The sequence below is a fragment of the Rattus rattus genome, chromosome 4 (assembly GCF_011064425.1).
Source record: "Rattus rattus isolate New Zealand chromosome 4, Rrattus_CSIRO_v1, whole genome shotgun sequence".
Taxonomy (NCBI): domain Eukaryota; kingdom Metazoa; phylum Chordata; class Mammalia; order Rodentia; family Muridae; genus Rattus; species Rattus rattus.
The window spans coordinates 28995218-29017460 of NC_046157.1; the positions used below are offsets into that span (position 1 = coordinate 28995218).

The window sequence follows — 22243 nt, forward strand, 5'->3', positions numbered from 1 at the left end:
GAATAGTATGTAAGTCACTTACTGGGTCCCATAGTCAATTATTACAGCAAGTGGAATCTGATCCTTTGATGTCCAACTTTAGAGCTCCTGCAAAGACTAAGTTAATGGGCCTAAATTTCATATCTAATTTGACTGGTGATGGGTGTCTTCTTTTCACCTGTCATGAACCCAGGACAATGTTAAATGCTATATGAAATTTTAAAGGCCCAGTTAGTTTAAAAAATATTTCTCATTTAAGGTCTTTATTTTGAGACACGATCTTATACCCACAGCCCACACTGTTCTGGAATTTACTGTGTAGCACAGATGGGCCTCAGACTTGTGGCCCTCTCCTGCCTTAGGCTCCTGAGTGCTGACACTAGTCAGGAGCCATTCACCAGCCAGGAGGCACCGGCACAGCAAAGTTTCACCAACCTGTATGGCACCCCAGTGCAGCCTCACGCACCTTTCCCACGAGCTGCACAATTTCCGCCAGATCCTCCTCTTCCTGCAGAATCTCCTTAGCTTTGGTCCTCAGAGGGACGAACTCTGTGAAGTGTTTGTCATAGTACTCGTCCAGGGCGCGCATGTACTTGCTGTAGCTGATGAGCCAGTTGACGGACGGGAAGTGCTTGCGCTGAGCTAGCTTCTTATCCAAGCCCCAGAACACCTGGTTTAAAAACGCGAGTTAGGTTCTTCTTCAAGGTAGTGAGTGCATTTGTTCCTAACAAGCGCTCTGTAACTTCTAGGGCCAAGTATGTATCATATTAGCATATGTGAATATAGCTGCAATATTAAAATGTGTAAAACCCAATCTTAACTAAAAAAAAAATCACGTCTCCATTTTCACAGTGGGTGACAACTGTATCAAATGTGATAGTAAAAAGGAAAATGGGTGCAGTGGAGACGATCACGGTGTAAGAAGAACAGAAGGACCAGTGGGTTTACTGAGATGGAGCAGACATTTACCTTGATTAAAGTCCTTCAAACGATCTGAGGACCTCAAGTAACTATCACTGAGTCAATTAAAATTTAACGTGATTTAAAACTACAGGTCTGATTCACACACTTTTTAAATTTAGGCTTCTTTAATGATTAGCTATCCACTAAAATTTATGCCTTGACCCAGGGAAACAGCTGTCTAGGCAGAAACCACGTTCCCCAACCTTGCTCTCAGCTGGCCTCTTTAACCACAGAGGGTAATGACTGTATCACTTGGGAGTCCACAGTTCACCATGTGATGTCCCTTTTCTCCCGTTGTCCCCTGGCAGCAGCTAGGTGCAGACTACCAGGCCAAGCACTGGGAGAGCAGCGAGAGGAGCCAGGCACTCCTGCATGGCCAGAGATGCCCACTCTCTGACGGCACCTTGGACATCCTGGGAATTCTGACGGCACCTTGGACATCCTGGGTGTTCTGACGGCACCTTGGACATCCTGGCACTATGCAGTTTGGGGCCTATTTAGTTCTATACCTAAGAGTTAGTTTATTGGGTAGGATAACTCTAACTAAAGAAAACTTTGCTACAAGTATGTATTTCAGACTTCTGTTACAGTAGAAACTGTGAAGAACTAAGAAAAAACAGAATGTATTAAACTGTCACAGTGTTAAGGACTCTATTAAAACATTTTTTAAATTTCTGCCAGTTCTTTAGTGATTAAATTAAATATCTGAGGATCACTTAGCTAAATCAGCTGGGGTGTGGCGGAGGGGAAGCATACCTGAACAATACCCAGAGTAGCAGATGTGACTGGATCAGAAAAATCACCACCAGGTGGAGAAACTCTAGATTAGAAACAAAATATAACCATTAGGAATGTTATGTAAAAAAACACAAAGACACCAAAACACTTATAAAAATAATATATAAACATCAATTTTCATAAAAGTTAATTTTGTTTGTTTTTATTGCTAGAAATGGAATCCAAAGCTTTCTGCTTGCTAAGCACACGAGCTAGCATCACACTATACCCCGACCCTATTACAACGAATTTACAAAGTCGTGGAAATCACGCCCATGAAATCCAAAGACACAGAGACAGCCTGAATCGCTTCACACAGTGCCTTTGAAGCTCTCTGAATGCAACTCTGCCTAAGAACCTCCACTCCCAGAGCAAGTATATATCCTCCTTCCCTCCCTCCTCCCTGCTCCTGCAGGTACAGAGGGGCGCGCGCGTGTGTGTGTGTGTGTGTGTGTGTGTGTGTGTGTGTGCGCGCGCGCGCGCGCGCGCGCGCGCACAGGCCAGTGCTGCTTCCAAAGTGGGCTGGCTGCCTAGAAGTCCCTCACCTGTTTCCACTCCCTATGCCTGGCTCTGGGCTTAGAGGCATGCATCAACACGCATAGCTTTTTTTTTTTAAATGTAGGTTCTGCAATCTCACATCCTCAAGCTTGTGTGGCAAACACTTTACTGACTGAGCAATCTTTCTAGCCTTTCTTTAAAGTAAGTGACGTCCTTTTTCTTTTAGAAATCAACAGCACAAGCTGGGCATCGTGGGACCTGTCTGTTGGGAAAGGCAAGACAGCTAGTCCCAGGCCAGTATGCACTACATGGTAAGCCCGTGTCCGCTCTGAATAAACAAATACATAAAGGAAAACAAACAGCTTGGTTGCTTACGCTCCTACAATGCTGACACTCCCTTCTCTCTCAGGGTTTCCAAGACATTTCACTCTGCCTGCTCGCTCATAGAAAGAAGCCAGTCGGGCACCAAGGTATGCAGGGTATCCACTATCTGAAAGACAAGAAGAAAAATTCAAAAGGAAGTTTGAAGGCAGCTCTTAATTTTTATTAGAGACAACCAAGCACTAGACTCACCTGCAGGCATTTCAGCTAAGCGACCAGAGATTTCTCTGAGGGCCTCAGCCCATCTAGAGGTAGAGTCAGCCATCATACTGACGTGGTACCCCATGTCCCGGAAGTATTCTGATAGTGTAATTCCTAAATAGAGAGGAACACTGTTAAGTTATACTGTCAGAAAACAAACTACTGGCTTTTCCTGGAGTTTTACTTTACAAAGTTCCCTAAGAAACTTTAAAACAACAGGCACATTAAGTATCTTGTTAGCCATTTCCCCAGGTTTATTTCTCTAGGCACACAGCTGAGTCACACTTCCAAGCATCTTTTCCATTTAGATAAGACATGTAACTGACCTCGATGAAAAGAATGTGATTAAAAATGCTATGTTGCATGGCCAGGCACGTTATACACTTTTCTAGCCTTCCTAAAGCCCTCAAAACATGTGCTGGAGCCTGAAGAGCCACTCTGGCCTGGGTTCATCACAGGCTGAAAAAAAAGAGTACCCAGCCACGGCTATGGCCAACAACTGTGAGTGGGGGATGTTTGTGTGTTTGGGATCAAACTCAAGCTCAGAGATCCACCTGCCTGTGCATCTCCAAACGCTGGGATTAAATGTGCCATGGCCAAGCCCACTCCATACAGGAAGAGGTTTTATGCCCGTTCTCTGCTCAGATAATTAATCCGGAAAGACATTTCCGAGCACCACTTGTCTATCCCATACATCAAGCATGCATACGTAACTAAACTTGAGACAGCCTCAAGTCTCTGACATGCAGACCCAATCCGGTCCTACAAAGTAAAACACCAAGAAGTGTTGGGTCACCAAAGTGACTGGGTCTTGTTATCTATCTCAGCCAAACCTTTCCAATACAAGGTTCTAACCTATTAAAATGGAATAACTTCTACCCTATATATATGTAATATATTAAAGGAAATAAAATACATATAAGTATCTTCCAAAAACAAGTACTATACACAACTCTAAGACAATAGAAACATACAGTTATGTCTGTACTGTCAGAGTTGCCCAATGCCCCGACTTTTGTTTTAGCAAGAACAAAACAAGCTCAGCAGCAAAGAGAAAGTCACTGTAAACCAGCACTTTATTTTGTACCACATCATGACTCAGAATAAAAGACACTAAGTATAAGTGGTTTTAAAAACAAACCTTTAAAAAACTTAATATTTAGGCTTAAAAACACAGTAAAAATACACCAGATACTCTAACCTAATGTTTAGAACAGACTTTTTTTTTTAATTTGAGATTTATTTATTTAATATGAGAACACTGCTGCTGTCTTCAGACACACCAGAAGAGGGCATCAGATCCCATTACAGATGGTTGTGAGCCACCATGTGGCTGCTGGGAATTGACCTCAGGACCTCTGGAAGAGCAGTCAGTGCTCTTAACCACTGAGCCATCTCTCCAGCCTCTAAAACAGACTTTTTAATATAAGCACAGATGTGTTTTAGGTCTATGATGAAATGCTACCAACACTTGCATGTTCATATTAGATACTCTGTAGGAAACACAAATAGACACGAGTAATCAAGGACTCACTAATGCCCTACAAACATTTTTCACTGCCTACAATAAATAAATAAATAAAAACAATGAATAACTCAGACCAAAGACAAACAAACAAACACCAAAACAAAAAGATGAGGGGTGATGTATCTGGGGTTTGATCCCAGCACGGGGTGAGGAGTCAAAAGACAAACTAAGTTGCACTCATAGACTCGAAAAGAGTAATTATCTTCATTGATCAAAGAACTCGGATAAATCAATATAAAAGATGACTACTATCCTAAAGGAAAACTGACAGCAGGCTGTTTTTAAATGGCTGATGTCATGGGAAAGAGGCCAGTCCATTTTACATATAGACTGACTAGTATGTAATTCAGCAACAACTGTTAAAAGTCAGTCATCCATTCCAGGTGCTAGGTGCTTCGTTCAGTTGCTTCATGTTTTCTGTTTGCTAACCGGATTAGCACTGGTGAAGATGAGAGGCAAACTCTCCCACAGTTACCACACCGCTTGAATGGCTGTCAGAGTTAAAGCATAACCAGCGTGTGCTGGTTAGATGATTACTGAGGCTGGAGAGACAGTGCAGCAGTTAAGAGCACTGCGGCTCTCCCAGCCCGTTCAGGCTTCACCACCAGCCGGGTGGCCCCTAACTCCAGCTCCAAGGTCTAACGCCCCCTTCTGGCCTCTGCAGGACTGCACTCATGCAATGCCACCCCAGAATTTAAAATACAAGCATCTTTATAAAAAAATGCTTCTGCTCTATCCACGTGAAGGAACACTGCAGCCATATGAGAGATGAGGTAGACTTCCCATCTTAAGTAGTACATGAATATGCCACTTTCTTCTCCTTTTCATAAGTTATAACCAAACAAGAAGAGTAAAAGACAGCACTATAGATCCAGTGTCTAAGGCGAAGATACACTTAACCCTAAGCTAAAACAACAGGGGAAAAGATCCAAATGCGTGAACACTAATCCAGGAACAGGGAAGCTTCAAGGACTCACTGAGGCGACACAACTCGAATTGAGCTCTGCGAGTTGGGCCCCACACGCTACAGAGCAGAGCGGCCGGAGTAAGAGCTCCCTGGGCCTAGGGCATCGAGGAGATGCAGAAAGATGGAGGGGAAACACAGTGCAAGCAGGCACTCCCTGTCTCCATGACACAGCATGGGTGCGGCAGGTAGGGGAGAAAGATTCGCTACCAACGGCTTGCTGAAGAGAAACAGTAAAATAATCACACAACTGCAGGCTGTAACAAATTCCACAAGTAACCGTGAAGAAGTCCTGTTCCACTGCACCGGCCACAGCCAGTTCCACCCATCTCCCACAAAGCTGAGTAATGGTCCGAGATACTTAAATAAAAACAATGTAGAAGGAAGTACGGTGATGGCAAAAGTGCCTGCCAAGGACCAGACGAAAAGTGTGGCCCAGTGAACTACCTGGAAGAAAACCAAAACCAGTATGGAAATGTCGGCTTCATTAGAGGCAACACTAGGAACAGACACTACTCATTGTGTGTACACATGAGAGTTTACATAAAAGACAGGACAGGACATGGCAGACCTGGAAAGCAGAAGGGCTCCAGTATGTCTACGGAGGAAAAGGATGCAGATACAACCTCAAATCTCTCAAAATAAAAAACAAATTCACAGACTGACAGGGTGCATGGCTTAGGAAGGAGTATTCAAGCTATCAACGCTGTCACAGATCCTATGAAAGCTATGAGACTTCAAATTTAAAGAGAAATTCCTTGGACCACTTCTAAAAGGGGGAGAATCATTCTCAGATTTTGCTCCCAATATTTACTGCTTAAATAAATGTTCTCAGGCAAAATAATATTGATCCAAGAAGTTTATACCCAGCCAAACCACCGTTAAGGTTTGAATAGACAGTCCTTTTACCTCAAAAATTAAACCTGTTTTTTCATGAACAAAGTAAGTATTACTATAGTAACCCAGGAGATCATAAATCATGAAGTCTATGAAAGTCAACATATAAAAACTACCAGGTTACAAAAAATTTTGGTCTAATAATTTTAGTTCAGAAATACAACTGTTAAAGTTTAAAGGCAACAGGGAAAAAAAACAAACCCTGGAAACTTATGAAGAAAGCAAGAGTTCAAGGAAAATGAAGATTTCTGTGAGTCTTTCTTGCAGAAACTTCCAAAAGACACATTTAATAAAACAAGAAATAACGAGAGAAACTAAACTAGCCACAGGGAACACTGGCTCCATTTAGGGAAGGCCAAAGTCTAAATAATATTAGCTCTCTAGTTCTAGAACAAAATAAAGAGTTAATAATTCCTAAAAATGGAGAAACAAAGGCCCTAAACACTGAGGCTGAAAGAGAAAAGACACAGTATAGCAAATTTCTTATCTTTCATATTCATATAGTATTCATATAGTATTCATATAGTACGATGCTAAAATACAGATGGATAATAAAATTAAGAAGGTAAACATATTGCTTTATGAGTGTTAAGAGACGTGGAAGTGTGACTGTAGCTCAGGAGTGCTTGCCTCGTATGTGCAAGGAAGGCCCTGGATGTGTTCAACAACAGTAGCCAAAGGGCAGGGGTGGGTGTGCGGGGGGGCGGGGGGGTGTTGGCAGGGGAGGCGAGGGCGAGCAGTGGGGGAGGGTGAGCAGGGGGGAGGTGTTGGGGTGGGATGAGAGAGAGGAGGAGGTGAAGACGACCATCTGGGGCAGCTCACCAAACATCTTACGTTTGGGGCTGGAGGGATGGCTCAGAGGTTGAGAGCTTCTGCAGAGCACTTGAGTTCTGTCACAGAACCGAGCCGGACAGCTCACAACTGCCTGTAGTTCCAGCTCCAGAGGACCTGACATGCTCTCTGTCCTCCAAGGGCACACAGACGTGTGGCATGCGGATAAGATACACCACACACCCACAGGCATACACACTCTTTTAAACAATTTTATGCTTATTTATTCGTAGATACACGTAATAAATCAGATATTTCTTAAGATAGGAAAGTGATTATATGGGAGTCTTTTAAAGATGAAGTTCTTTGGGAAAGAAAATTTGGGTGCTAGTGTTAAAGTTGAGAACAGGTGTTAAAGTCTTTTCGTCCAACTCCTAACTCACCAGTATAAATGGAGGCCTCTCTTGCAGCCACAGGCATATTGGAGGTATTGGCTACCAGCGCTGTCCTCTTCATGATGGACTCTACTTTACCATCAACTTCCATAGTGAGCTAAGGGTGTAAAATCCATCAGTGAGCTCCAGTTTAAGTCCAACACGCTAACAGTTTAGTTTCTCCCACCTAAACATTGTAACTTGTTTCTGTTTAGGACTACCCCCATCATGCCAACCTCTCTTTCCTGCTCCACAGGACTCTCTGATAAATGGGCAACTTCATTTGGACATTTCAAATGACCAAAGGAAATCCATTCTTTTATGAAAAAGGACATGCTACTACAGTAACCTAGACCACAGAGCCCATGTGAAGCTTCACATTTAAATGTTCAGTTTCTCACAGTTTGTTTTTCAGACAGTGTCTCATGTAGTCCAGGCTAGCTCTGACCTATTGACCCTCTGGCTCAGCCTCCCAAGTACAGGAATTAGAGGCACATGCCACCATACCCAGTCAAAATATAATTTTTTTCTTTTATCCACCTTATTTTTCTCTTAAGTGAGCATAAAGAAGAGAAACTTCAAAGAATTCATTTTCCTTTTTTAAAATATACAGATTAATCAAAAATATAATTTAAAATTCTTTGAAAGCCTCTTGACAACCGAAAGCATCATTCTTGGCCCATGGAGCATAAACTATTGTCAGTGACAGCTGCTATGCAGATCTCCTCCAGCCGGTTATTTGGAGTCTTCTGTAGACAGACCTCAGGGAAGTCCCGGAGAACTTCTGACATCTCATTTCCTCTTTCACCACAGCCGACATAGATAATCACATCGCTGTTGGAGTACTTGGATAGAGACTGGGAAATCACAGTCTTTCCACAGCCAAAAGCACCTGGAATAGCAGTAGTTCCTCCCTGAACACACCTGAAGGGCAACAGAACAAAATCAGAAGCAATGTTTATCATGCTATTGGCTTGCTAATGTATGCTGCTAAACAAAAGTAGGTAACTGATAGAAAAATACCTGTACGGTAATTACTCTGAAACATTTCTATACACACAGAACATACTGTCATAATTATTACAACTCCTTTGTGCTTAACAGCTTATGTTTTAAGGTGGATGTAAACCAGGTGTGATGCTGCAGGCCTTTTATCTCGGCACTCAGGAGGCAGAGGCAGGTGGATCTCTGTGAGTTTGAGGCCAGCTTGCTCTACATGGTGAGTTCCAGGACAGCCAGCATTACATGGATTAAGCAAGTCTTTAACAAAAGAAAGATGACGTGGCAGTTATGCCTATATTCCCAGCATTTGGGAGGCTGAGGCAGTAGGATTACCCATGAATTGAAGGCTAGCTTAAATTACATAGCATCCCAGGCAAGTCTGAGGTACAGAGTGACGTACTATCCTGAGATAACAAAAGACAAATTAGCACGTGTTTTCTTATGATTAGCCATCGTTATCACGTACAGTGGACGGAAAGTGAGAAAGTGTGTTCCGTAAGACACCCGAGGAAGGGTCTTATGAAGCCATAGGAACTCAGGGAGATAATAAAATAGCCTGAATGACATTCATGCTTGCACAAGTCTGTTCACTGAGGAACACAAGTGCATCTCCTTCGTAAGGGGTAGAAAAGGGCCTAGGAAACTTACATCTTGTCATAAAGTTCAGTTTAGTCAGGAAGAGTAATAAGGCCATCCTGAAAGAGCTCAGGTCTGAAGGAGGGCAGAGTATAGTTACAGGAGGGAGACCTAAGAAATACTCAAGCTTATAGGAGTTGGGAACAGGGGAGAACAGGGTGTCCATGACAAGGCAATACTCAAAGCTGTGACAAATTAAAAATGTATTGTTCAGTCCAAGGGACCAGCAATGCTAAGGGCAGGACAGAGTTCCCATGGGTTAGAGCAGAAGCACTGGTGTCATGGGTATTCCTCAGGAGTTTACCTCAGGAGTGCAGGGACACGTAGAAAGGATAAACTAACACTGGCCGCTCCTCTCCTCTTCCCTTCCTTTCCCTCTCACTAGACAGGAGACTTATGAAAAGAGGCAGAAGAGGGAGACACACTTGAGGAACCCAGATATGTAAAGAACCCCAAAAGGGGAGAGAGAGAGGAGGTAGGTGGAGCTTCATAGTGCCTGATTTCTCAGTGAAGAAGAAACGGGAAGGAGGAGACGTGGAGTTGAGCATCTGAACTACAGAGAGAAGCAGCCGCAAGGCCAGCAGACAGGTATAGTGGGGAAGGGCTGCCATGGCAGTGTGGGCAGAAGTCAATTTCTCCGGATCATCTGGTTGCTCTCAGTGGTGTGTGCAAAGCAGAAGGGAACAGCTGGACGGCTCCACAGTGGAATTTCGCCAGGTGAGTTCCGGCAAAAAACCAAGTTTTATTACACCACTAGGAACTACTCCTGAGATTCGGTCTGTGGAGTGTATTCTGAATAATGGACACAGACCGGAGGCAATGAGCACCGAGGAAGTCAAAGCACATCGATCTCTGCGGGAAAGAAACAGGGAGAGCTCCCCAAAGAGCTGGCTTCAGTGAGAGTGCAGGGGAGGCTGCTCAGCTCAGCTCGGTGGCAGGGGCCGGCTTGGCCAGTGGGAGGCACTGCCTTTAATGATGAATTTATAGTGATTCAAGGTTGAGCAGAAACCAGGCTTTTCTGGACATTAAACGATGAGGTCATTGTAGAAAATACAGCGGCATACAGTAAAGCCGCGTGTCTAACAAAGAAAGTAAAATTTTCTAAGCCAAGAAAACAGAAAAGAGCACACTATAAATCACTACCCGTGACAGCATACGGAGTCCATTTGACTTTAGAAATTAACGATTTACAGCAATGCCAATTTATTAATTCTAGGACAACTTAAAGTTACTTATACGCTTTGTCACAGATAGTCTTTTGGAAATTTTATTTTTCAGGAAGTTTTTTTAAATACAATGTTGTTCGGGACTATAGAGGAAAAAACTTTGCTTCTTAATTATTGGCAATAGATGTAACTAATTCATCATGCTTGCCCTAGATAAAACCTATCGCTGTATTTAATACAGAGAACTCATATCTGCAAGGATTACGAAAAGGCAGGTGCACATGATACCTTGGGGGCAGACAGTGGGGACAGCCAACTTACGGGAAAAGGGCATCGAGCACTCTCTGGCCAGTAAGCAAGGGGTGGTTGGCTGGCAGCTTTTCAGTGACAGGCCGCACCTGACGCACAGGCCACACTTGGACCATGCTCAACTTCTCCTTCACACCTTCAAATTCAAGCTCCAGGACGACATCCTGTTAAAACACACAAATGTAAGGCAGTAAAACTTTAAGGGTGGCTAAGTCTGTGAGTCACTCTTCTTCCAAAACCCAAGTAAGTAAGCCCAGGTTACTCTCGTGGATAGAAGGCTGCTTTTATAAGAAGGGAGGTGTATAGTTCTTGTTATGTGTCTTTACATATAGTCATACTTCTTTATACTGGGTGCATCACCATCTCACTGACTAATATAAAGTATGGCAGGAAGTCTTTGGAAGGAGCACATCAAATAATAAAGAGCTACATAAATTGTACAAACACGACAGGTAAGTCTTAAAGGCTATACATGCTCCCTGGATTAGGGAAAAGTGGAAGCCTCACACTTACCTTTCTCCCTTTTTCATTATCACAATCATATTGCTCTAATTTAGAAATACATCCTAAGAGCCCCAAAATATTATTATTTTTATTTTTTGTTAATATTTTTAAAAGGAAGTGATAACAACATCTATGAACTGTTTAAACCACTCACAAGTAACTCCAAATTCCAGAAGAAATCTGTAGTCTGGTTAATATGAATGGTCTGTTCCAGGGTAAGTCCTCCATTTAGAATGAGCGAGTCTCTAAGCTAGTGAACAAGTCTAGACAGCTGTTCTAGAATCTCAAACTGACAAGTGTTCTCTACATGTTATAAAGCACACATTTTTGTAAATACTTTTGAAAAACTGCTTATTGCATTTTACTAGGGGGACATTACATGTTATCATGGACTTCTCAATAAAATTATATGCCTATTTAGAAACTGCTACAACTCTATTGTCTGACACTCTGCGACTATAGGTAAAATAAACTAAGTTACAAATGATACACTCAAGTAAGAACTCATACAATCTACTATATAATTAATTATGTGAATCCTGATTGACAGTTAAAAAATCATGTTTATTCTAAGCCTGCTGAATGAGATATAGGCAAACCCATCAGTTAAGAAGCTAGGAAATGTCATATTTCTTTTTAAAAAGGTATAATCTTGTTCTTGTATGCTCAAGTCCAGGTCTAAACAAAATTACCCTTAAAAATGGCATAGCTCAGTGGGAGTGAGTGCCTAGCATATGAGCCTCTGGATCGGTTCCCATCATGAAAATAAGTAAAACAATGAATAAATAAACAGCACAGGAGTCACTTGGAACGTCCGTACTAGAAATGCGTTAGCTGCGCAGGGCACTAAAATGGTAACTGCCGTGGATGAGCAGGTGCTGTGGAGAACAAAGGCCAGGCGGTACTTACAGAGGCATCGTAGTTCCCAGGCGGTGCAATGTAAGTCACACTTCCTCGGCTGCGTGGGGGTAGCATGATTTTGTGTTTGATGAGCGAGTTCTCATTGACAATTCCATAAATATCTCCACCAGTGATATGACTACCAACCTAAGGAACAAAGGCACCCGCCATTTAATGCTCAAAACCAAAACAAAACACCCCACATCCCCAAGCAGACATACCCTTACTTTCATAATTTAAAATCACTTGCCTAACTTATAAATAAAGCATTAGTTCTATAGTCCAATAAGTGCATTAAATATTAGACAGTATATCCATGCTTTATGTTTATTTGAACTAAGACTATAAAATAGTTCACTAAATACACATTTCATTTCATATTCTTTCACCAATTTTAGGAATTGCTGGTTACACAGACGTACCCGTAGGTTTTTGCTGGGTATAAACTCCCATTTGATATCTCTGCTAAGAGCAGACACATTTACTCCTCTGGGGATGTAGATACTTTGGGTCTGACTGCTGATATCCGATAGAGGTCTCTGAATACCATCAAAAATGGCTCCCATAATGCCAGGACCAAGCTCTACCGAGAGAGGTTTACCAGTGCGGAGTACAGGGTCTCCAACAGAGACACCAGCTAGGAACAGCAGTTAAGGCAAACTTAAAACCAAAGTTTGAAGATACTATGAATAGGAAATACAAGTTTAAAAGGAAAATGACATTTAAGAAGAAGAAATAGTAAGTTCCCAAAGTTTCCCAGATCTTTGACATTTCAGCAATATTTTGTAGTCTCTAAGGACAAATAAATACCTAACACTTCTGTTTATTAAATAATCATATCCAAAGAGTTTAATCAATATGTATATCCTAACAACTGAGTGTCCGTGAAAAAAATGGTTTGTAAACCGAAAAGACAAAGAATCAGTTTCAGTCCTAAACAACCAAAGGTCTAATGAACGGAAGGGTGCATGTGGCTTTTAGATACTGTATAACTTTGAGGAAGATTGGAAACCTACCACCTATTTATTTCTGCCTCCTTGGATTTTAGCTCAGCTTCACAAACATTCATGATGCCACTGACAAGAATGTAATGCGACAAACATTTTCAGTGGTTCATCATGGCTGATGAAGTGTCTAACATTCTGGTGTGTGGAATTTAACATTTTTGAGTGGCGTGGGTGCCGCCTGAATCTACTGCAGCTGCCCGAATGCTTCTGCCCAGTTTGGGAGTCACAGGTTTAAGAACAGAAGCAAAAGCCTCTCACTAATTCGTAAGTTTGACCATATTACTGAATAGCAGTCTTCATACAGAATAGTGGTACCTAGACAAAAAGTTTTAAACATTGAAAACTAAGGAAATTCTTTAGAAAGAAAAGAAAGCCTAAAGGTGAGTAAACAGTGAAATGCCTTGTTTTATATTTGTTGATAGTACAATTAATAAACATTCACTGAGATTAATTTAGGGATATCTTTCTAAAGTAAAAATGGTTACACTGTAGCACTGGTTAAAAGAAAGACTTTAAATCATCAAAATTTATACTATTAATTGATTACTCAGTTATGATAATACTGTATGCTGGAATTACATGTAGCTATAAAAAAGGAGAAGAACATCTATGAATTCTTGTAGAAAGGTCTTCAAAACAAGCATTTTCATTATCAGTATCTAACGGAAAAAATATTTAAAAGATTTATTTATTTAATGTATATAAGTTCACTGTAGCTGTCTTCAGACACACCAAAAGAGGGATTGGATCCCATTACAGATGGTTGTGAGCCACCATGTGGTTGCTGGGAACTTAACTCAGGACCTCTAGAAGAGCAGTCAGTGCTTTTAACCACTGAGCCATCTCTCCAGTCCTAACAGGAATTTTTTTAAACCTACAACAAGGGGTTGGGGATTTAGCTCAGTGGTAGAGCGCTTGCCTAGGAAGCGCAAGGCCCTGGGTTCGGTCCCCAGCTCCGAAAAAAAGAACCAAAAAAAAAAAAAAACCTACAACAAAGTTCAAAGAATTTCTCAAAAACTACTCTTATAGCTCTAGATTACATCATTATCATTTTACTGTATTTATCATATTATCTTCATCTGCAATCCACATATCTTAAAGTGGTAAACAGGTACAGAGTAGTCTATATAAATATGCTATCTTATGGGAAGAAACAACAAATACTTACTTGTATTTCCTAAGATACCTGATTTAAATTAGAACAAAGTATATGTGAATAAAAATGCCTTAATGAAACCCACTTTTTTATATGCTAAGGCAAACCTAGAAGTACAGAAGAATACACAGTAACTATAACTAATCAAAGTGGTTATTGTGTCTTGAAGTCAGCTAGACAGAGGCCAAAAAATGTAGGGAGTTTTATCACTGCATACATTTTCACTAACTTTAAGTCTGCAAACCATGAGAAAAAGAGAACAACTGTGGGGTGAGACACAGATCAGTATTAGGATGTATGCTTGTCATGTATGAGGTTCTGTGCTTGAGTTCCACCTATTCATCAGTGACTAGATGGTAGATAAAGGTATATCAATAAATCCCCCCCAAACTTGTTTTTAGCTATGATTTTATGCCTAGAGAGGCTTCAAATTTGGGGCTGGGGCGATAGCTCAGCTTGTCTTGCAAGCATGAACATAACAATTCAGCCTCCAGAAACCACGTTAAAAGGCATATTCTTCCAACCTCAGCCTTGGGTACCGTGGATGATTCTTGGGGCTGGCCAGTCAGCAAGTGTAGCCTATTTTCCACACTCCATGCAACATGAGAGCTCCTGTCTCAAGCATCATGTTGAATGGCACATGAGGCCTCTGGCTTTCACCCATGTGTCCTCACATATGTGTGCGCCTGCATACATATGAACACAGAGACTTCTAATTTCCTTTTTAGATGACTTTGTTTTTATGTTAGCATGAGAGCCAGTTACCTCCAAGCATTCTTGTTAGAGCATCAATAGAACAAAATATGCTTAAAACCCCAAGAATTAATGCTGACCTTGAGAACAGAGTTACAGACATGAGTTTCCAAAAGACTGATTGTTTGTGAGGCCTGCATTTCTTTACATTTATTTGTATTGAAAACCAATATTTAGTGTTTGTTTACTGTGTGTGGCTGAGTACAGACATGGGGAAGAGAGGACAACTGTGTTCATCAGTTTTCTCTTTCCCCTTTTGCATGACTTCCAGGGATCAGACTTACCCTTCTGGGCTTGGCACCAACAGAGCTCTGCATGCTGAGCTGTCTTGTAAGCCCCCCTCAGTTGTCCATAGGAAATTGGAAATAGATATTATGCTTAAAAATCAACATTGTAGCAATATTAAGCATTTCTTAGGGCTAAAGTTATATTATTCATTAAAGAGTGAGAATGGTGAAGGATCTATATTTATTTTTTAAATAAAATCATGGCTGGGTAATTTTAACCACATAAGCCAATATTAATATTATTATTTCAGTCATGCTTTCTTTCTTCTGCAATATGAAACCTAAATAAATTTCCAATTGGATTCCCTGAGGTCTGTGGCACCAAATGTTAAGAGCAATGAAAACTCAGAACGTATTTCTAATTTCTTAACTAAGAGCAGTAATTCCCAATAGTTCTCCCTTCACTATGTTCCTATATGACATCTGCATGACATGCACCAACTGTGGGTTAAATCCTTAAATCCTGACACACAGAAGGTGGCAGGAAATTGACCAGAAAAGGATACAAGTTTCTTCATACACCTGAATGGTGGCCATGTCACCTTCCAATCGGATAATCTCTCCAACCAGTTCGCTGTGCCCCACTCTCACCAGCTCGTACATAGCAGCACCTGCCATGTCACAGGCTGTGACCACTGAAAGAACAAAAGACCATTGGTCCAAAGTCTACGAATAAGTACAGCTAATGTCAACATCTAATACATCCAGTAGCATGCCTTCTCATTTATTCATAAGGACGAAATAAACTCCCAGCATGCAATACCCTTTACAGTTTCTCGTATAGACATATTTTTAGTAAATGATACACAGAAGGAAACAAAACAGACTTGTTAGGCTATAGTTACTGATTAATGTAACATAAAAGCAACCTATTTTAACACATGAAGTCCTATATGAAAACTCTCATCTTGTAGTACTGTTCATTCTGAACAACCCAAGCTCCTTTCATACATGCAATGAAGGGTTTTGTAACCGTAAACAACCAAATACCCTACATTGGAATTAAGAGCTTTAGAACATCATACAGTAATTATCAGTTTATTGTGCTGTTACTCCTTGAAAGATAACAATAAAGCAAGATTTTCACTACTTTAAGCTAGTGATTCTAAAGTTTCCTTGGCTGTGGACCTTCAATAAACTCTCACTCTAGAATTAAAAAAAAAGTCAGAATGCTATCCACAGCCAGATGGTACCATCTGTAACCTCAGCAGTGGGAGCAGAGGCAGGAGGCTCAGGATTCCAAGCCAGCCGAGGCTCCTTGAAACCCTGTTACAAAATACCAGCAGCAGCAGCTCACACATGCACATATAATTCCTCTTCTCAAACCACGGCATGTTCCTAACCAGCCGCCACCACCGTTCAACCTTCAGTAAGAAAGGACCTCTATTTTTAATATTTTTTCACAAGCAGGAGCCAGAATTAGAACTTGCTATGTTAGAATAGACCATGCTGTCTAGCAAGCAAGCTATTTTTCTGGAAGGGAAAGAAGGGTGCTACATTTGTAGAAATGCGTAAGAATGAACCCACTCTTACTCCATAGTCTGTGATTACAGCTGTGATAGTAATTACTGCAGTGGAAAAACATGTTAAATTAATTTGAACAAAAAGTTAAGATGACCTGAAATATCATATAATGAATTTAGAAATCCTACTTCATAAACCCCAAAGGGTACCACTTGTCTATTATAAAGTACTCAGGAACTAAACGTCAGCCCTGGAGCCGGCCTGTTGCTTTTCCCTAAGATTCCTCATGTTTACTGTGTGTCCTATCAGCACCCAGGGGAAACTGCTCCTGTGATCCTAAGAGAGATGGAGAAGAGTGAGTGCTCCTCTCTACCTGCCAGCGAACGCAAGCTCCCTGAGTGCTTGGAAAGAAGAAGGTCGAGCTCACTCATGGATGAAAAGTCTGCCAAAGAGGCACTGTCGCCTTCCCTGTCATTAGAACAGGGTACAAACTGTAGCATGAAACTTAAAGGAAAAATACATTTTAATATCAATGAGCAGGTTGTACCTAAGCTACTGTAGTCCATATTTGTTAGTGGGATATTCAACAAAATCAATAAATACTGAAATGAGACGGTTATTTTAAAAGCAGAGTTCCAAGGTTTGACAAAAATGGATACAGACTATAAAACTACTTTCTACTCTCAGTATCAGGTCACCGGGCTTCTCTGAAGTAGTCAGCTGTGAGATACCTGGAATACTTACCCAGACACATGTATAAACGCAGAGGGCTGGTTAAGTTAGCATTACTAAGAAAGGCTCTGAAGACCTTATTTATTTACGTTCAAATCAAACCAGTAGAGAGTAACTGAATATTTATTACACATACAGCACTGCATACTAAAAGCTATAAACCTTAAAGCTTTTTTAATTTCAAATTTAACAAAAACAATTAAGCTTTATTAGCCTAACAAGCATGGTATCACAAAGTAGCTTATCACTGACAAACCGTCAAATGGACATGATTAGTGCTCGGCGAACCATTCCGGGGGCTATAGTATTTTACTCTCATAGCAATTATGAGCTCTTAAAAAAGCAAACCACTTATGTGGACCAGCAGGACCTGGGTTTCTCCCCACAGCCCCTTGAGAAGACGCCGATCAGTGAGGCGTCCTTGCTCTTAGCTGCTGCACATTACGTACCAGGCCCTGAGACTCCATGCACATAACCAAATGTGCTTTCTTTGTCTTCATCACGGATTTTGGGTAGCTTGGAGAAATCCATTGTGCTAAATTTACCTAAGGCAAAAAAAGAAAGTAAGTCATAATTAGAAACTCTAAGACAAAAGAATTAGCATAGGTGGTATATTCTCAAGTCATAAAACCATTTCAGAATAAAACGTGACACTACATGCAGGTGTGTGTGTGTGTGTGTGTGTGTGTGTGTGTGTGTGTGTGTGTGTGTGTGTGTGTGTTTCAAGACAGGGTTTCTCTCTGTAGCCGTGACTGTCCTGGAACTTGCTCTGTAGGCCAGGCTGTCCTCAAACCCAGGGATCTGGCTGCCTCTGCCTCCTGAGTGCTGCAGGGATTAAAGGTATGCACCATCACCACCCAGCTTAACACAAAATCCTTAAGTTAAAATAACTCATTCTTGAATAAGCTACCAGTATATCTGTTATAACTAAATTGCGTGTTTACATTTCATATCCCATATTGCCAATGATTTATCTACCCCTTTACTATTCATATCCTCATCCAATATTTCCAACTTCCTCTCCAGTTACTCTGAATCATTCAAAGCCTAAGAGCCTTTGTCTGAGAACTTTTTTGCTAGGTTACCCAGCCCAGTACCTCCTTTAGGATTCTAGTCAAATGTCACTTTCTTCATGAGCCGCTGTAAGCCCCGATTTAAATATATTACTCCCGCCTTTAGTTTTTCAATGCTTTATTAATTTTTTAATGTTACAAGTGTTTTGCCTCAATTTCTGTATGTGTACTACATGTGTAACTGGTGCCCCCAGAGGCCAGAAGAGGGTATTGGATCCCCTAAAACTTAAGTTACAGATAATTGTGAGTCACTTTGTAGATGCTCATCAGAAAGACCAAGTGCTTATAACCACTGAGCCAATCTCCAGCTCCACTCTTGCTTTATTTTTTTTTAATCACTTTTCATAGTGGAACAAACTATGTATTTTATATTAAAATAAAATCTATCTTTAAAATTTGTCTCAGGGCATTTTTCCTCTTCTTTTAATCGACCAGAATTGTAAGGCTGAGTTGTAGGAGCACTTGCTCCTGCAGAAGACTCAGGATCAATTCCCAGAACCCACATGGTGCCTTACAACTGTTAGTAATTCCACTTCTAGGGGCTGACACTGCCTTCTGGCTTCCTAAGGTACCAAGTATGCATGCGATGCACATACATGCAAGCAAATACTCATACACATAAAGTAAAAATAAATCTTAAAAAAAAAGGAAATTTAGTTCAACGTCTGCTTCAGAGAAGTACAATCCGAAACTCCAATGGACAACTGCCCATATCCAAACAGAAAACAGAGGCCTGGCCTGGTGACTGACACATGTGTTCTCTCAGCACATGGGAAGCAGACTCAGGTCTGTCACGATGTCTGAAGCCAGCCTGGGCTACAAAATAGGCTCCAGACCAGCCTGTACTACGAGAGATGCTACCTAAAAGCAAGCAAGCAGCAACAACAACAACAACACACAACAACACACACAACAATAACAACACACACACACACACACACACACACACACACACACACACACACCAACAACAATAACAACAATAACACCAAAAAGGAAAATCTGGGATACAGTACACAAAAATTAGTCTTAGAGCATTCAACAATAAAGTGCTAAGTCATATGCATTTAGTAAACATTCAAAGACTACAAAGTTTAATGAAGCCATCTTGAAGGTCAGCTAGTATTTGTACAAACAAGGAAAGAATGAGTGGCAAAGGCAACCCAGATGGGTCAAGAATAGGAGAATGGAAATAAAATACTCAGGAAGAGCAAACCGACCGGCCTGGCTGGTATAAAGCTTATGTTCGGGCAACAATAGGGACAGAGCATGAAAAGATGGGTGATACTGACTATGGGTCTCTACCTGAACCTAAGAAAAACAAACACACCTAGCTCTGTGAACAAAAGGAACAACGTGGTGACTGAAGGAAAGATGGTGTTCTGTTGCTCTAACATATTAAATCTGGGAAAGACTGCACGTAGGTTGAGAGATTGAAAACGCTAGCTAAGGCTTGAATGTTGATGGACTTCTATCTATTGAATGTTTGTTCTGTTCTTCCCAAGGGAAAGGCCCCGTGTTAAAGCAAGACAATAAAAGCTGTAACGAAACATGCGACAATTTTCAAGGAGCTTTTGCTGGTTTACCCAAATGGACTACACAGAAAAATGGTTTAAGTGCTCAATTAAGGTATAAACACCGTACTGGGAACAAAGAGAAACTGACTCTTCAACTGTAGAGAATGTGGGTAAGTGTAGATCAGTATGGATAAAGCATATATACAGAAACATCATTGGAAAGCAGGCTTTGAGGACACTTGAGTCCAGATAGAAGAACACAGGTCAGAGCCAACACTGAGGAGTGATCCCCAGTATTTCTGGAGATGCCAGAGGATCACATACCACATATACACAATTTGTAATCCTTTGGCTGAAGTATCAAAAAGCTGTGTGTAGACACTGATAAATCTCGAGTGTTGTTTCTCAGGAGCTGTCCACCTTGCTTCTTTGAGAAAGGGTCTTCCACCAAGACCATGGCCTTGCAGATGTGCTCAGGTTGGTTAGCCATTGGGTCATAACTATCAACCCATCTCGGCCTCCAAAAGCACACACCACTGTACCTGACGTTCTAGTGGGTGAGAACTGAACAAGTATGTCCTCACCCTTGCACCACAAACATTTTACCAATTGAGCTAACTTCCCATCCCTCAGAACAAGATTTTCTAGGAACCACCAGATAATGAAAGACAATGAAAAAAAAAAATCTGATGTACTCTTTTGGTCCCCACAGGCACCCATCACACAAACAGATACACACATAAAAAAAATCCTTCAGGGGCTGGAGAGATGGCTTCGAGGTTAGAATTTAGTTCTTACGGTGGAGCCAAGTTGTTCTGTTCCTAGCACCCGCATGGCAGCTCACAATTGTCTACAATCCAATTCCATGGACTCCAATGTCTTTTCGGACCTCTCTGAGGTCCTGCAAGCATGTGATGTACACACACACACACACACACACACACACACACACACACACACACACACACACACACACACACACCTTCAAAGAACTAAACACGGTACTGAGGTCAACATCCAGACTAAGTTCTTCCCCAGTGTGGGTGTCCCCTGTATAGTATCTGTGACACATGATCATCTGCCCGGTAAAGTGGAAACAGCCCAGTGCTTGAGTCAGCTGACTTGGGATCACATTTAGGTTCCTCTAATGATATGCTGCAGGAAAACTTAGACAAATCAAAATCTCTTATCTTTAACTGAAAAACAAGAATTATGCTACTGCTTATTCAAGAATTGTGATTTAATTACAGACTTGGTCAAATGTTCCTTGTGAAATGCTCACAAACATTCCCCTAGTGATGCTATGTGAATAGCATCATTTGAAAAAACCATTTGCTTCCAGAAATGCCTTCTTTCACGACGGGTCTGCATGAGTCCCTGTCCATCCTCCTGAGTGCTCCTTGCTCAAAGGCAGTCTTTTTATGGTCCCTCACTCCTTGAGCTATCCTTTCAGAAAGTATTTTATCATATTGTATTGACTGCTTTAAAAATGGAGCTACATAACTAAAAAATGCTTTAAATATTGTGTCAGTACAAAGGAATATTACTTCTTTTAGAAGACAGAGACCAAGGCTTTAAGTCAAAAAGATTGAGTTTAAATTTGTAAACTATAGCATTGGAAAAGTCAAATTCTTTTGACCAGTCTATTTCACCCAGAGTCCAATAGAGCTGTGGTAAGACAAACATGTCATTGGTCTGCCTGAGAGAAAAGGGGTATGAGAGTAACTAATTAATTAATCCAAGCCAAGATTGCCTGATTTCTAAAAAGTATGACTAATGTAACAGCAGCAGCTGCTGCTGCTTTTAAAACAAGATTAATTTTTATCATTTTCAGTGTTGTGTGTGAGTGCATGCGTGTGTGCATACATGTCTGTGTGTGAAGGAGGGGAGGGGTGGGGTGGGGTATGAGGTGAGGTCCTCCTAGAGCTATTGTCCTAGATGGTCCTCTGAAAGATCAGCAAGTGCTATATTTCAGGCAGAAATATGGTGAAATACTTCCCTTTAACCAGCCAGCTAAATTAGGAGATGCGTGTATTCTCAGAAGTAGCACAGGCTGACTTTATAGGAATGCATGGTGAAGACAATGGAAGAGCTGCTTACAGGAGGTGAAGCAAAAACTAGAGGGATGGGCGAGAATGATCAGACTACACGTAATGTTTTCCTAGAGATGGTTCAGTTCTCCTGAGCTACAGAAAGGTCATAAAGGCTCTAGGGAGCCAAGCAGTAGCTTTTGTAATTTTAAAAAAAAGTATTTATTTCTATTAATGTGAGTATACTGTAGCTGTCTTCAGACACACCAGAAGAGGTCATCGATCACATTACAGATGGTTGTGAGCCACCATGA

General features: G+C 41.2%; 1 protein-coding gene across 1 annotated transcript in view; it reads right to left on the minus strand.

Moving 5' to 3' along the window:
- The window catches only part of Atp6v1a (ATPase H+ transporting V1 subunit A), a 55294-nt gene that overhangs the window by 17710 nt on the left and 15341 nt on the right, over positions 1–22243 (minus strand). Inside the window, exons 2-12 of the mRNA XM_032900224.1 lie at positions 17759–17854; positions 15620–15748; positions 12333–12547; positions 11920–12057; positions 10519–10670; positions 8155–8317; positions 7403–7511; positions 2791–2913; positions 2593–2707; positions 1699–1762; positions 446–649 (exon numbers count right to left, since the gene is read on the minus strand). Coding sequence (XP_032756115.1) covers positions 446–649; positions 1699–1762; positions 2593–2707; positions 2791–2913; positions 7403–7511; positions 8155–8317; positions 10519–10670; positions 11920–12057; positions 12333–12547; positions 15620–15748; positions 17759–17840 — 1494 coding nt within the window. The 5' untranslated portion in view covers positions 17841–17854. The remainder of the gene's footprint in view (positions 1–445; positions 650–1698; positions 1763–2592; positions 2708–2790; positions 2914–7402; positions 7512–8154; positions 8318–10518; positions 10671–11919; positions 12058–12332; positions 12548–15619; positions 15749–17758; positions 17855–22243) is intronic.